The sequence below is a fragment of the Indicator indicator genome, chromosome Z, assembly GCF_027791375.1.
Source record: "Indicator indicator isolate 239-I01 chromosome Z, UM_Iind_1.1, whole genome shotgun sequence".
Taxonomy (NCBI): Eukaryota; Metazoa; Chordata; class Aves; order Piciformes; family Indicatoridae; genus Indicator; species Indicator indicator.
In genome coordinates, this window is record NC_072053.1 from 43,458,933 (window position 1) to 43,475,570 (window position 16,638).

At 41.5% G+C, this 16,638-nt stretch overlaps 1 protein-coding gene across 1 annotated transcript in view; it reads left to right on the forward strand.

Moving 5' to 3' along the window:
- The window catches only part of CCDC171 (coiled-coil domain containing 171), a 148,956-nt gene extending 133,052 nt beyond the window's left edge, over positions 1-15,904 (forward strand). Inside the window, 2 exon segments of the mRNA XM_054397577.1 lie at positions 15,321-15,443; positions 15,872-15,904. Of these exon segments, the coding sequence (XP_054253552.1) occupies positions 15,321-15,443; positions 15,872-15,904 (156 nt within the window).
- The last annotated feature ends 734 nt before the right edge of the window (positions 15,905-16,638 follow it).

Sequence of the window (16,638 nt, forward strand, 5' to 3'; positions counted from 1 at the left end):
TGTGAATATGCTTGTATTGATAGATATTCCCAATTTACCTTCTTTATACTAGTCATTTTTTGGCATCATCTGGCATAATCACCTTGCATTTTCTGCTACTCCATCAGTAGTTGTTTCTTTTTAGAATAATTTTCTAAATTTGGAACTTCAAGGGAACTATTGACTAGTCAGCCTCACCTCCATCCCTGGAAAAACGATGGAGCAGCTCTTTCTGGAGGACATTTAAAGGCACTTGGAGGAGAAGAAGGGGGAAATCACGCTCGACTAATGTTATAGCATTCTATGATGCTATAACTGAATGGGTAGATTCAGGGAGACCAGTGGATATAGTCTACGTGGACCTTAGCACATTTGACACCGTTTCCCATGACATTGTGATGGTTTGAAACTGTCTTTTTAATTTTTCCTTGCAAAGTTCAAAACAGAGAAAGTGAAAGAATGTAAATAAGTCACTATTGGGTGTAAGAAAGCAAAATAACGATTGTTCTAAACACTTCCATTGGATAGATAGAAATGTTTAAGAACTATTACCCAAAACAAAGTAGGCATTCTGCACATTCTGCGTTCGGCAGTGGGGGCAGTTGCTGGGCTGTCTGGCTGCTGTTTCTTCTTCTCTTCTGGCTGAAGATAACACGTACTGACCTTGGCAGCTAAGTTAACAACTTTCTGCTCTAACTAAACTCTGCTTCTCTGTCCAGGGGGGTCGGGGGGGGAAGCTCCTGGGAGAGGGAGGCCCCCTTTGGGAGGGTCCCCTTGGGGGGAAGCAAAGGGAGATTGGTTGTGTTTTTCTGTTGATTGTATATATTTGTAAATGTTGTGAATTTTGTATATTTGTACATATTCATTGCATTTCATCTGCTTGTAAATACAGCTTTTCATTTGCTTCCAGACTGTGCTAGCCTGGTTATTGTCGGTGGGGGGGGGGAATTTCAGCTCACACCGACACACTTTTTATTTTTGGCGCCCAACGTGGTTATTGTCGGTGTGAGCTGAAATTCCCCCCCCCACCGACAATAACCAGGCTAGCACAGACATCCTGGTCATGGATGTGTGGGATGGAAGAGCAGACAGTGAGGTGGATTAGGAACTGGTTACAAGATAGAGTTCCAAGAGTGGTTATCTGTGGTGCCAGGTCCAGCTGGAGAGCTATAACTAGTGGAGTCCCACAGGGATCAGTGCTGGGTCCAGTGGTGTTCAACATCTTCATCAATGACATTGATGAGGGAACAGAGTGTCCGCTCAGCAAGTTTGCTGATGACACGAACTGGGAGGCTTGGCTGATACAGCTGAAAGCTGTGCAGCCATCCAGTGTGACTTGGACAGACTGGAGAGCTGGGCAGAGATGAACTAAATGAGGTTCAACAAGGACAAGTGCAGAGACCTGCATCTGGGGAGGAGTAATAAACAGCACCAGTACAGGTCACCACACAGGGAGGTGACCTGCTGGAGAGCAGCCCTGTGGAGAGGGACCTGAGAGTCCTGGTAGGTAACAAGTTATCCATGGGACAGCAATGTGCCCTTGTGGCTATTTGTCTCCCCTAATAAATGGCAGATATAGCATAGATTCTCTTAATTTTTAATTTTATTATTTTAATGGAAAATACAAAGTTGACATATTTCTCCCTTCTAAGCATTTGTAAAATATTTTATCTAACTCAGTTTAAAAATGCTTTAATGTTTCAAAAGGAATGTTTCTTGTGGCTGAAAAAGAATAATCTCTATATCTTCGTAGTAAAAACATTTAAGGAAGTGTCTGTACTAAACCCAGGTTTTGTGGCTAATATTCTCTTCTCTTGGAGTCAAATGACAGACTTTTTTCTACACTGGTTAAAAGTACATTGGCATTTTTTCATGAGTCTAAAAAGTCTCAGTAGCATCTATTTGTCTGTAAAATGTATTTATTTACCAAAAATAATTTAAATTGGTCTTAATAAAGCACTCTTTAAGAGTGAAAAACTTCTATTTTAATTTTCAGTAAACTCATTGTTTTTAATATGTTGGCAAATAGTTCCATTAATTCCTTAAGTTGGATAGTTTATGGCCAGCCTTTCAGAAGAACAGAAGCATATTTCAGGTCTCACATTTACCTTCTATGTGAATGTGCTTCAGATTTTTGTATTTAGTAATTTGATAGATTAATGTCCGTTTCTCTCCTCTTCTTAAAGTGTTCTCATGCTCACATACCTATAACTAATCAATTAGATTTCAGACAGTTAAGACTTAGTTTTTAGGTAACATTTATTTATAAAAATTAGTTTGCTTATATATAGGATATCTGGTCCCTTAAAGGAGTCCCTTAAAAATAAGAAAGAACATGCTTAAAAAACAAATTACTTCTATGAATTTGACTGTGAACACAGAATTCTGTTCTTCAGCTTTTGTACGTCTTTTCTAGTTCCAAGATGTCAGGTCAACAGACCAAAAGCAACATCATCCAGATACAGTCAACTTGTACTTTCATTTGGCATTTCATCTGATTTTTATGTGAGCTTTTACTCTCTTATTTCTGCTTAAGACTGAATCACAGAATTACAGAATCACAGAATGCCAGGTAGGAAAGCACCCCAAGGATCATCTGGTCCAGCACTTGTAGGTAATAGTGTAGTTTACATGAGATGGCCCAACACCCTGGCAAGCTGAGTCTTAAAACTGTCCAATGTAGGAGAATTCACTACTTCCCTTTGGGATATTATTCCAATGTCTAACTGTTCTCATGGTGAAAAATTTTCTTCTAGAGTCCAATTGGAATTTCCCCAGGAGTAACTTGTGCCCATTAACCCTTTTCTTTCCCATGTGTCTTCTTGTAAAATGTAAGTTTCTGTCTTCTTGGCAGCCACCCTTTAGGTAATGGTAGATGGCAATAAGGTTTTCCCTAAGCCTTCTCTTCTCAAGGCTGAACAAGCCTAGCTCGCTCAGCCTTTCCTCATGTAGCAGGTCTTCCAGTCCTATGATCATTCTTGTGGGCCTTTTCTGGACACTTTCCAGCTGTCTGCATTTTTTTTTGCATAGCGGGGACCGAAACTGCACACGGTACTCCAGGTGTAGTCTGGCAAGCACTGATTAGAGTGGGACAATGACTTCTTTCTCACTGCTGGTGATGCTCTTGTTGGTGCAGCCCAGCATCCTGTTTGCCTTCTTTACTGCTGTAGTGCACTGCTCACTCATGCTGAGCTTGTGTTGTGATTAGGAGGATGGTTATTAATTTATGAATTATGAAAATTCTGTTTTATTAATTATTAAAATTATTAATACCCAAATAACCACTTTTATGTGTATATATTGATTCTAATGCACGGTTGTGAAAATATATTCCATAACTGGTTTAGTATATACAATTTGAACCAATTACAATATTTACAGAATTAATTCCTAATTAAGGGAATGAAAGGTGAAGTTCTGCTGCTTGTCCACAAGACAAGATGCTTGGCAGCTGTAACTATGTACAGAGGCAATTCAAGCTGAAATATCACGTGGCTAGGTGTGGGTGCTTTGAATTGAATGTTAGCGAGTGTTGCATACGTGAAAAGATACATTGTGTCTTTGTAGCGAAGCAAGTTGCTGAGTTACACTGGCTGCTCACTGTCTGCTGGCTCTGGGCTGGCCCATTCCAGGTGGTGACTTTCTTTCTCCTCCCGTGGCTGCAGGGGGAGTGAAACTTTCTTTCTCCTCCTGTGGCCACGGGAGGGGCAATTTTCTGCCGATCAGTGGCTTCCCTTGGCAGGGTGGTCCCACGGCACGACTGCGGTGACAGGGGGCTGGCAGGATCAGTGTGGCTCCCTGAACAGAATCGGCCTGGCAGGGATAGCCCGCGGAGTGGTCCTGCACGGTGGGGCCGGGTCCTTCAGGGTTTGCCCTTGTGGTCAGGGTGACGGTTACCGGTGGGCTGGGTGGGCTATCTTGGATCCCGGAGATGGGCTTAGGGTAAAGGGTGCGGTGAAGCAGCACTTCCCCTCAGCTCAAAGTGGAGCTGACAATGCTAATTCTCTCAGCGACTGCTTCCCATTAAGGTGACAATGCAGTCCTTGGCTGGATCTCAAAGGAGAGGATGTCTTTCTCTCCCTCGGGAAATCCCAGGTTACATTACCCTGACGGCACAGGGTTGTAGAGCGGTAACGGTATCTCCGCTTATCTTCTGCAAACAGCGGGGGTCACGCAAGGCGTGTTGCTGCTTGGTCAGCTGCTTGTGGCTGCAGCAGATGTGCTGGACCGCCAGGCTTGGGATAGTCCCTCCCCCTCTGGGCTAAAGCTTACCCTCAGGATTCCAGTCCTCATTGAGACGCAACTGGGCTTATGTCGCTGGCTTTCGTAGCTTCAGCAAAGGGGTCTCCCTTGCTGGTTCCTTGAGCAGCTCGGGAGCTGGCTTCTTTCCATATTGCAGAGGCCTCTAGTATGCTTGCATACAGGAGTGAGAAGACTTACAGGCGCTGCGAGCTTATGTAGCTTGAGCAAAGCGAGAAAAAGCAAAAGGAGAGAGCAAATTGGTAAACAAGAGGGGTAATACTTACAGATCTCTTGAGGCTGAATCTGGCCAATGGGCACACCTGTCAACAACCTGCTTTACCCTATGGAAAGGGTGAAGCTAGAATTATGCCCTTAGATGGAAAGAGCACAAGCATGCCATGCGATGGGTGCATATAGTTGTTTACCCCTTAAGAGACAGGTTGGCACCTGGGCCTTTGTCCCCCTCTCCTGAAAGGAGGGTGGAAAGGGGGCTCTTACCAAAACATGTTGGGACAAGTTGCTGGTATTTGGGGGCATAATTCTGGGCACAGGGTGCCTTCATCACAGCTTGTTACCCACTGACCCCCTCAGGTCCCTTTTCACAGGGTTGCTGTCCAGCCAAATGGATCCCAGTAGGAGCTTCATGCTTGGGTGATGTATTCCTAGTTGCAAGACTCTACATTTTTCCCCACTGAACTTCATAAGAGTCTTGCTAGCCCACTCCTTCAGCCTGTCCAGGACGCCCTGGGGGGTGTCTCTCCCTTTTGGAATGTCAACCTCCCCACTCATTTTATTGTCATTTGCAAAATTCATCAGGGTGCTCCTGAACCCAACATCCAGATCAGTTATGAAGGAAGGTATTAAAGTGTTGGGCCCAATACTGATCCCTGGGGGAATGTGACTCTACCTTTGTTTTAGTAAAACTGCATTTTGACTTTTCAGTAGCAAGTGCTCTTGTTTAGTTATTCTCATTAGCGGTAATATATTGTGCTCACTCAAAGTAGATTTTCATGCTTATAGCTGAGTTATTTTAATGTAGACTTTATTTTCTGTGATTACCTCTCTCTCTCTTTCATCTCTGTCCAGCATATACACTGAAAGAGAAAGTGGAAGAAAGGGTACTAGGCTGAAACTTCTTTCTGTTTTTACTTGTCAAAAACTTTTACTTAAAAATTGTTTTCCTCCTTGAGAGGCTGAACTGTTCTTTTTGTGTCAAGACTGTGTAAGAAGATGAGAAAGCGTACAGTGTACTGGTAGGGTTTTCCCCATGGCTGTAACTTTTTCGGGCAGTGATCAATTTTCCTTTACATTTTGAATGCAGCCATGCTTGTTTTCTGTAAGACAGTGAGAAAAGTCTTTAGCATTTTGGCCTATAAAAATCTGGTAATCTGCTTGTGTGGTCCAGAGATAGTTCTGAGTAGCCAAGTGTGCAGATAGCTTCTTTACTGTAACATTCTCAGGATGATTTCTACCTGATCATACCAATAGTTTATAACTTTCTAGAAGATTGATGTTATTTTTGAAACTCTCAGTAATAATTTTCTTGGCAATTGTTGGTATGTCTGCCTGCTGTGTTTTGCAGTAGAAGCACTTTCTCTTCAGTCTCTGGCAATTTCAGTGCTCCCTTTTCGACTTTCATGTAGGAAGTAATGCCATTACCTTTTGCAGAGAATCTAGTCTTTTATTTGGAGCTTCAGTCCCTTGGGCAATCCTGAGAGATCTACAGAGTAAAGTAATTGTTATTGAAGTGAAGGGGATAGAGGTAGGCTGGAGTGTGGCACTGAGTCAGCTTTCACTGAAAAAAAAAAAGAAAAAAGAAAAAAAAAAAGAAAAAAAGAGGTTGTAACAGAACTGACCTGCTTTTTGGCACATTTAAATTGTGCATGCCACGCTTGAATGGAACCCAACAAAAAGTTTAGTGTTGAAATGAGATACAAGGAGAATAGATCATTAAAGAAGTGCCAAAGAGCTGCAAAAGTGCTATTTTGCTGAATGTTGTTTCCCTTGAGGATTTTTTCTGATGCCTGAGAAGCTGCTGTATTTACATCCTCCACTGATGCCACTAGACATCCTGGGTTATGGGTCGAGGAAACCAGAACGGGTTTTCAAATGCTAAAATGTTTGGCGAAAATGAATTTTTGTCTTTTGTTCCCCAAATAAAGCTTTTAAAAGTCTATAATAAGTATCCTGAAATCTTTCTTCTGAAAACAAAAAGTAATTGATATATGGGTTTTCTTCGGGACTTGTTTTAGCTACTTGTATTTATATCAGTTTGAAGCAAGGCACTAATGACAGGCATTCTATAAGTTATCCATTAATCATATGCGGAACTTCAGTCTATTTTCACATCAGTTGCTTTTGTCTGAACTGCACTTCTTCCAAATTCTCTACCATAAATGAAATTCTGAGTCTTTTCAGATTTTCATCTAAGCACTTTGTTATTCTAGAGTAATTATCATTTATCTAAAGACCATTTCTTCTTTTATTCTTTTTAATATTTTTCAGTATTTTGCCATCAGATAAATTTACTACCTGCTAACATTCTTTTTAGTTGAAAAATTTCCTGAAGGGAGAACCTAGCAGCCAAATGTTTTGGCTTTCTTTAGAATCATTGAGTCATAGAATGTTTTGGGTTGGAAGGGACCTTCAAAAGTCATCTAGTCCAACCCCCTTTTTCAGTGATCAGGAGCATCTTTAACTAGATCAACATTGTTTGAATTTGGATTTAAAAATGCTGGTTTTAAAATGTATAGTAAGTACATTAAAAATTTGATGAACGGTCTTGTACTAATTATCATATGCTGATCGGTATGTTTCTCGTCATCTGCAATTCTGTGATCTGTTTCTACTATAACTGAATGGAGAACAGCTGAAGTTGGAGTAACCTTCTAATTTCATAAATTATTTTCTTTCAAAAGGCTTTTTTTTCCCACATTTCATATTCTTTAAAAATTATTGTTTAATTTGTCAGCACTAGCCATTTTTCACTTTAAATAAAGTATTTCTGAAGATTTGAGCCTTCCAGTCATGTATCACAGTATCATAGTATATCAGAGGTTGGAAGGGACCTCAAGAGATCATCAGATCCAACCCCCCTGCCAGAGCAGGATCACTTAGGGTAGTCCGAACAGGAATGTATCCAGGTGGGTTTTGAAAGTCTCCAGATAAGGAGACTCCACAACCCCCCTGGGCAGCCTGTTCCAGTGCTCTGTCACCCTCACTGTAAAGAAGTTTCTCCTCTAGGTGAAATCTTCTATGTTCTAGTTTGAACCCATTGTTCCTTTGAGCCTGGCCCCCTCCACTTGACACCCACCCCTCACATATTTATAGACATTGATCAGATCCCCTCTCAGTCTTCCCAAGACTAAACAGCCCCAGTGATCTCAGTCTCTCGTCATAGGGGAGATGCTCAAGTCCCCTAATCATCCTTGTGGCTCTCTATTGGATTCTCTCCAGCAGGTCTCTGTCTCTCTTGAACTGGGGAGCCCAAAACTGGACACAGTATTCCAGCTGTGGTCTCACCAGGGCAGAGTAGAGAGGTAGAAGAACTTCCCTAGACCTGTTGGACATAGCTTTCTTGATATATCCCAGGATCCCATTGGCTCTCTTGGCCACAAGAGCACATTGTTGTTGCATGGAGAACTTGCTGTCCCCCAGCACTCCAAGGTCTTCCTCTGTGGAGCTGCTTTCCAGCAGGGCAGCCCCTAACCTGTACTGGTGCCTGTTGTTATTTCTCCCCAGATGTAGGACCCTGCACTTGTCCTTATTAAACTTCATGAGGTTTGCCTGCACCCAGCTCTCCAGCCTGTCCAGGTCACGTTGGATGTCTGCACAGCCTGACAGGTGTCAGCCAACCCCCCCAGTTTTGTATCATCAGGGAACTTGCTGAGAGTACTCTCAATGCCCTCATCCTGGTCGTTGATAAAGATATTGAGCAAAACTGGGCCCAGTACCGATCACTGGAGGGCACCACTTGCCACAGGCCTCCAAATTGGCTCTGTGGCACTGATGACAGCCCTCTGAACTCTGTTGTGGAGCCAGTTTGCAATCCACCTCACTGACCAACCATCTATGCCACATCTCCTGAGCTTTTCTATGAGGATGTTATGGGAGACAGTATCAAAAGCTTTACTGAAGTCAAGATATATGACATCCACTGCTCTTCCCTCATCTACCCACTTGGTCATAACTTCATAGAAGGCTATGAAATTAGTCAGACAGGACCTCCCCATGGTAAATCCATGTCGGCTATTTCTGATAACCTTCTTGTCTTCCATGTGGTTAGAGATGACCTCCAGGATGAGCTGCTCCATCATCTTTCCAGGGATGGAGGTGAGGCTGACTGGTCTGTAGTTAGCTGAGTCCTCCTTCTTGCCTTTTTTGAAGACTGGAGTGACATTTGCTTTCTTCCAGTCATCAGGCACCTCTCCTGTTCTCCAATACTTTTCAAAGATGATGGAGAGAGATTCAGCTACAGTATCAGCCAGCTCTCTCAGAACTCGTGGATGCATCCCATCAGGGCCCATGGATTTGTGTGTCTTCAGATTGTATAAGAGATCTCTAACCCAGTCCTGACTGACTAGCAGAATGTCCACATCTCTCCAGTTGCACTTAGCAACTCTGCCATCCCTGCATCATCAGTTACTGTATCTCCCCTCTCATTCAGCAGTGGGTCCACCTTTTGCCTGCTCTTCCTTTTATCATTGATATATTTGAAAAAACTCTTCTTGTTCTCCTTCACCCCTCTGGCGAGATTCAGTTCCAGGAGGGCTGTGGCTTTCCTTGTAGCATCTCTACATTCTCTGGCTACATCTCTATAATCCTCACAATTGACCAGTCCTTTTTTCCACATGTTGCAAACCTACTTTTTGTTTTTGAGTTTTATTAAGAGTTCCTTGCTTATCCATGCAGGTCTTCTGCTTGCCTTACTTGACTTTTTTTTTTCAAGGGAATACATTTCTCTTGAGCTTGGAGGAGGTAATGTTTGAACATCAACCAGCTGTCTTGGGCCCCCCTTCCTTCCAGAGCCCTAATCCACTGGATAGTTCTGAGTCTTGAAGAGGGGAAAGTTGGCCCTTTTAAAGTCCAGGGTTGAAATTTTACTTATCACCCTGCTTCTTTGTCTGTTGATATTAAACTCTAACATGTCATGGTCACTGCAGCCAAGATTACTTCCAACTTTGACATCTACAACCAGTCCTTCTTTGTTTGTTAATATCAGGTCCATCATTGCACTTCTCCTTGTTGGTTCTTCAACTCCTTGCAGGAGGAAGTTGTCATCAGTGCACTGCAGGAACCTTTTGGACTGTTTGTGCTTGGCTGGGCAATCTTTCCAACTAATATCCAAGTGGCTGAAGTCACCCACAAGCACCAGGGCACTTGATCTTGAGGCTATTTCCAGCTGCCTGTAGAAGGCCTCATCAGTGACTTCTTCCTGGTTCGGTGGTCTATAGTATCATCCATCATCTATAGTATCATCCATGGTTGTGTGTCCCTTCACTCTTACCCATAAGCTTTCAATGCTTTTATCATCTCCCCCTGGGTTGAGCTCAACACATTCCAGTTGCTTATTCACATAGAGAGCAACTCCACCACCTCGCCTTCTCAGCCTGTCCTTCCTGAAAGGAACATAGATGTCCACAACCACATTCCAGTCATGGGAGTTGTCCCACCATGTCTCTGTAATTGCAACAAGATCATAACCCTGCGACTGCAGCCAGATTTCCAGTTCATCCTGCTTATTCCCCATGCTTCTTGCGTTGGTATACAGACACTTCAGAGACCTAACAGAGGGGTATCTGTTACCATTGTGGGTGTTGCATAATCCACTATCCCCTACAGCCCCTGGGATAGCAGTGGAGCTGGTACCCTGCCTCACAATGTAAATTTATAGCCAGTAATATGTACAAAAGCTGTTTTAAAGCAACTACAACAGTGTGCACCTTAAAATTCCTTGTTCTAGAAATGGTGCACAGAACAAGGAAATGATTGGTTATTCAAAAATACACAGAAAGAATATTAGAAAATAATTGTTCTTAATGTGCTCTGAAAGGCTGTCTCTAGTGTTAACTGTTTTCAGTCCTTTTAAAGATTAATCTGGAGAAAGGAAGTAGTTTCTATCCAGCATCAAATTAGTCTTGTTTTTGCTCTCAAGTCTGTGGCAGTTTAGGCCAAACCAGCACAAGCTCAGGTTTCTCTGCTTTACCAACCTGTTTCTTAAGGGAGAAATTTTTATTTGTACCCATGTATTACAGATGAGACATTTTTTAACAGGTCATAAGGATCTGCTTCCTTATGGCTGCTTTGAAATAAACCTCATTTGTTAATTTCATTTCAAATAAAACATGTTAAGTTTTGTTAAATTTTATGTATGTTCTCATTTATCTATTTATGTGCTTATCTATGTGTATTCAGGGTATTGGGGCACTGGTAGATGGCTGTGTATATAAATGGTTTTGTAGTGCTCCTGTCTTCTGGCCTTGTTTTTACAAGCTGAAGAGGCAGGCAAAATGGCCAGTTGTGCAGTGCTTAGAATATTCAGAGTGCCATTTGCTAAACAAATAAGCAAAGATCTGAAATTTGAAATACTTTGTTTGGGGATTTTAAATTTTTTTGAATTTGCTTTGCATTCAAAGATTTTTAAAGTGCTTATAGGGATTTTCCAGATGAGGATGCAGTTTTAAATGTATAAATACTTATCAAAAGAAACATCCTTAGAAGAACTTACACTTAAAACAACCTGTCCATTGAAAGTTATATTTGAAAGTGGAAGTATATTTTGTGCCCACTCCAGCGCCTTCAGCATAAAAACATCCTCTCTCCCTGCCAGCCTTATGAATATATTTTTATCCTGTGAGTTGCAGTCAATCATCTGGGAAAGTTGCGCTTCTGTTTTCATGTGTCTTGACACAGTGGTGGAGCATAATCTCCACTCATATTAAAGGCACTTTTAACGCTGAAGACTCTCCTAGCATTATCATTCAGTTCCACCATATCACTCTCATATGATGTAGAACTTTAAAAAAGAGTCAAATTGTTTGTAAAATAAGGTATTGTGTGGAGTAAAAGGAAATGGAAGAGGTCTCTGAAAAAAAAAAACACATTCAGCTCTGTGATTTTTTTTTTATTAATGCAGAGTAATTAATTACAATTTCTTCTCTTAAAATTGACAGTCCTATGTAAATTTCAACCATCATTAAATTTCACTATGTTCCATCCTTAGGAAGACTTTCTAGTCATGAAATTAGAGACTGGTTGAGGTTGGAAGGAATCTCTAGATGTCAACCACTCCAAGCACACTGCTTCAGCAGGCACACATGGGGCCAGTAATGCGTAAAATTGGTATTCTTCAGCCCCACTGCTGATATGGCCTCCTTGGTTAAATCTTCTCCCTACTAACTTTCCTATAATGCTTATCTGTCTGAAAAAGCTTTAGCTTTTGAAGGGGTCTAAATTGCAATAGTATGGGTTTCTATAATGTTGAGGAATCATATCTAGCCTTTCTGAGTAGATGTAATTTTCCGGTGTGTATTTTAAAGAATTTGTGTTTATAACAGAAGACAAATACCTATTGTTTCATGCTCTGTTCCCAGTTTGCATGTCACAGTATTACCAATACTTTCAAACCCAGAAATGCAGATCCTGCAGATGTGTACAAATGCCAGATTTTATGCCAAATTAATCAAGAGGGTTTCTGAACTATATTTCAAAACTATGTATGCATCTTACTGCTATGTGTACTTCCTTAGCATGAGAGGAAAAATAATCTGCAGAAGTAGGTATGCCTTCTCTGAAATTCTGTCAGCAGACTTGTTGGTCATGGAACAGTTTCCGGAGCTGCAGATAGAATCATAGAATCAACAAGGTTGGAAAAGACCTCAGAGATCATCAAGTCCAACCAGCACCTCATGATTAACTAAACCATTGCTTCAAGTGCCATGTCCAATCCTTTTTTGAACACCTCCAGGAATGGTGACTCCACCACCTCCCTGGGCAGCACATTTCAATGGCAGATCACTCTTTCTGTGAAGAACTTTCTCCTCACCTCCAGCCTAAACCTCCCCTGGTGCAGCTTGAGACTATGTCCTCTTGTTCTGGTGCTGGTTGCCTGGGAGAAGAGACCAACCCCCACCTGTCTAGTAGTTGTAGATATCAATAAGGTCACCCCTGAGCCTCCTCTTCTGCAGGCTAAACAACCCCAGCTCCCTCAGCCTCTCCTCATAGGGCTTGCGCACCAGACCTCTCACCAACCTCATTGCCCTTCTCTGGACACATTCAAGTATCTCAATGTCCTTCTTAAATTGTGCCCAGAACTGGACACAGTACTCGAGGTGTGGCCTAACCAGTGCTGAGTACAGGGGCAGAATGACTTCCCTGCTCCTGCTGGCCACACTATTCCTGATACAGGCCAGGATGCCATTGGCCTTCTTGGCCACCTGGGCACACTGCTGGCTCATGTTCAGCCTACTGTCAACCTGTACCCCCAGGTCCCTTTCTGCCTGGCTGCTCTCCAGCCACTGACCCCAGCCTGTAGCTCTGCATGGGGTTGTTGTAGCCAAAGTGCAGCACCCGGCACTTGGACTTGTTAAATGCCATCCTGTTGGACTCTGCCCATCTGTCCAGCCTGTCAAGGTCCCTCTGCAGAGCCCTTCTACCCTCCAACAGATCAACACCTGCTCCCAACTTGGTGTCATCTGCAAACTTACTGATGGTGGACTCAATCCCCTCATCCAGATCATCAATAAAGATATTGAACAGGATGGGGCCCAACACTGATCCCTGGGGGACACCACTAGTGACAGGCTGCCAGCTGGATGTGGCACCATTCACCACCACTCTCTGGGCTCGGCCCTCCAGCCAGTTCCTAACCCAGCACAGAGTGCTGCTGTCCAAGGCACAGGCTGACAGCTTGGCCAGGAGTTTGCTATGGGGGACGCTGTCAAAGGCCTTGCTGAAGTCCAGGTAGACTACATCCACAGCCTTTCCCACATCCACCAGGCTGTCACCTGATCATAGAAGGAGATCAAGTTGGTGAGGCAGGACCTGCCCTTCCTAAATCCATGTTGGCTGGGCCTGTTGGCTGGCCGTCCTAGAGGTGCTCCATAATCTTGCCTGGCACTGAGGTCAGGCTGACAGGCCTGTAGATTCCAGGATCCACCATCTGGCCCTTCTTGTGGATGGGCATCACATTGGCCAGTTTCCAGTCATCTGGAACCTCTCCAGTAAGCCAGGACTGGTGGTAAATGATGGAGAGTGCCTTTCTATCTGTAAGATGCAATAGGAATCCAAATACAAGTTATGAACTTCTATAGGGGTATATTTAATCATTTTGTGATGGATGTTACACCCTGCAAGTGGCCAGATTCTATGTCCATTACATGTGTATCAAGGTTCCTTATAAGTATAATTTTCATATTGTGGAAAAAAGATATGTGACTTAGTCTGTGACTTACATGATTCATGTAAAGTCATATGTAAATGAATGGTTTCCAATGACATACAAAAACCCAGTGTGTTTGCCATGCTGTAGACAGAATAATATTTTGCATACTCATTATGAAAGATTCCACATCACTCACTGGAAGACCTAAAAATCCTATTTTCCCTAACCTGGTCCTAAATGAGAGAAGTCTACAATGACCTTGACTGTAGGGAGGTGGAATATACTGGATGGAGTGCCTAACTACAGGTGCATAAGTTCACGTCAGTAGTGAATCATAGCTGGGAGAATGGTCCCTTCTGGATTAAAAAAAAAAAAATCCAAATATCTTAGAAAAAGTATTTGCCGTGTCTGAAAACAAAAGCTTGTGAATGAAGACATTTGTCATAGACTTAACAATTTCAAACTTGTTAAACAAGAGAACAAATGAAATAGCTGAGGTAAGCAGCAAGGAATTGATACCTGCTGTTTCAAATAACTACATGGACTTAGAGTGGCTTCACTTAGGATTGTGGTAGCAGAGGTAAAAGAAGGAGGTTGAGGAACTGTCTCTGTGTTCAGAGATACCTTTAAATATCATGAGGGAAGTAATCAAAGAAGCATATAATATTTTTTTTCTGTGAGATTTGAGACACAGCTTGTAAGGACTCATGACCAATCCTTCTTTATGAGTCACAGGACCTAGTCATAGGCCTATTTCAACCTATTCCTAATTTTTAACATGTGGGTAGTTGCCATATCAAGATTCTCAGGTAGTTTTATATGGAGTGTGTGATATATCCACATTCTTGCTTGATATTTTTTGGGAAGAGCTGCAGCGTTTTAGTCATGTTGAAGGTGGGTGAAAAATTTCAAATGCAGGATCAGAACTGACAGCCACAGATTCATAGTGCATATACTTTTAGATCTAGCACCATAGTATGTAAAACATTTTGGATATTCTTTCTGATAAGAAAAAGTATGATGGTGTAAAGAGGTTGTAAAGAAGACCAACATTCTCAGCAATTTTACACTATTTAGGGTAGATACAAAGTTACCAGTTCTGCCAAATCATTTATTCTCTCTTGTGCTGCTAACTTTATTATCAGTCTGATCAATATTATATGCCTGGGACATTCTTCTAGTATATATATGAAAACAATTATATTTTCCCAGCTATATTATAATCAGATTGTTTACTTTCAGAGGTCTGTAAGTTTACTTTTGTTGGTGTTTTGTAGGTGTTTCTTTTGTTTCTGCCAAAATATTTCTTTTTAACATGGAGTGGGAGGATTAGAAACTCAACTCATTTTGAAAATATAAACACTTACTTGAAAACGTGTAATGATTCTTCGTAAATAGAAATTAAACTTGCAGTCTTGTATTTAAATGCAATGAAAAACAGTTATCAGCTGCCCAGTGCCATACTGCATGTTTGAAAACAGCCTATCAAATCACCTTCGAAAGGTGTTAATATCTAAGAGTTTAGAAGCATTACAAAATCCCATTCTAGGCATTTTTAAGGTTTAAGTCCTGAGACTGAAATCTTGCCTTGCTTCCAACCTTCCTTTTATTTCTCTGATTAATAAAAATTAGGACTTCTGTAACAAATTAGTATTTATGCTATTTGGCATTTACATATAACCTGCCTGACACTGATGATTTATTTTAATTTTTAAAGGCCATGATTAAAAGTTTTATGGATGTCTACCAACTTGCAAGTTCCAGGATTGACATGTTAGTGGGAGAAACAACGTCTAAGCCCCAAAAAACTTGTCTTCATGAAAGTGAGAGCTTGCAATTGGTAAGTTTGCTTTTCAAGTCATTTTTGTCTTTTGGATGTGCTTTCCTAGCCTGCATCTCTTCATGCTGCAGAGTTTCTGTAGGGAAATACAAAAATATTTCATTACAAACATAACAGAGCAAAAAACCTAGTGCAAACAGAAACCTTCTGAGACAGAAGAGAAAGGGGTTGGTAAAAGTTAACACAAGGATTAATTTTACTTCTGTATCTTCTACGAGGACCTGTTCATTGTTGCTGTCACTAGAAAAGTATACAGTGTGATATCTTTGGTTTTGGTAATACAGTAAATGATGGAATTCTGGACCTGAAAAACTTTACCATCTAAAGATACAGCAGTGTGTTCAAACATAATATTATGAATTGTGCATATAAACAAAATGTTTATTAGGAGATGTGATTTTTTTTTTCCTTTTTTTCTTCTTTTTTAGACAATTGTGGTTATGACAAAGACTTTTCACTAAAGTTACAAGGTTAAAATCCAATTTCAGAAATGATTTCTTATCTAAAATGTTGCCCACAAAGATGCCTGGACTTTTTTAAGGCTAGTAAGGTGATTCTTCAGATCTGAGAACTCTCTCTAGGGGGATTACTGAATTCAGATGTATTTGTGTCACACAGGCAGGAAGCCAGACATGCAAACTGTTAGAAACACATAGCCAAGTCTGCCTAGAGTGACTGTGTAAACCGTGCAACTTGCATAGACTTGATGCTGGTTTTACTCCATATTTCTTTACTTTTCCACACAGGATAAAGAGGAAAGCATTGAAGTTCTGGGGCTTCTTTTCCTACCCACCTTCGTGCTTTCTTTTATTTTGTTCTTGTGAAGCAAAGAACCATAAAGAAAAGGTGTATTGTTTGTCTTTCTTTTTGAAAGGAAAGATCTATAAGAATGAAGTTGTCACAAATGCAAATGACATAAATACATCTGCAAATATATATTCAAAGGCTGCGGGTATGCCTTTGGTTCTTTTCAACAGAATGACATGATTTCGTATCCTTGTCTTAGGACTAATGATGTTCCCCAGGGCTCAGTATTGGAGCCAGTTTTCTTTAATATCTTCATCAATGATCTGGATGAGGGAATTGAGTGCATCCCCAGTAACTTTGCACATGACACTACACTGGATGAGAGTGTTGATCTGCTTGAGGGTAGGAAGTCTCTGCAAAGGGATCTGGACAGGCTGGCTGGATGGGC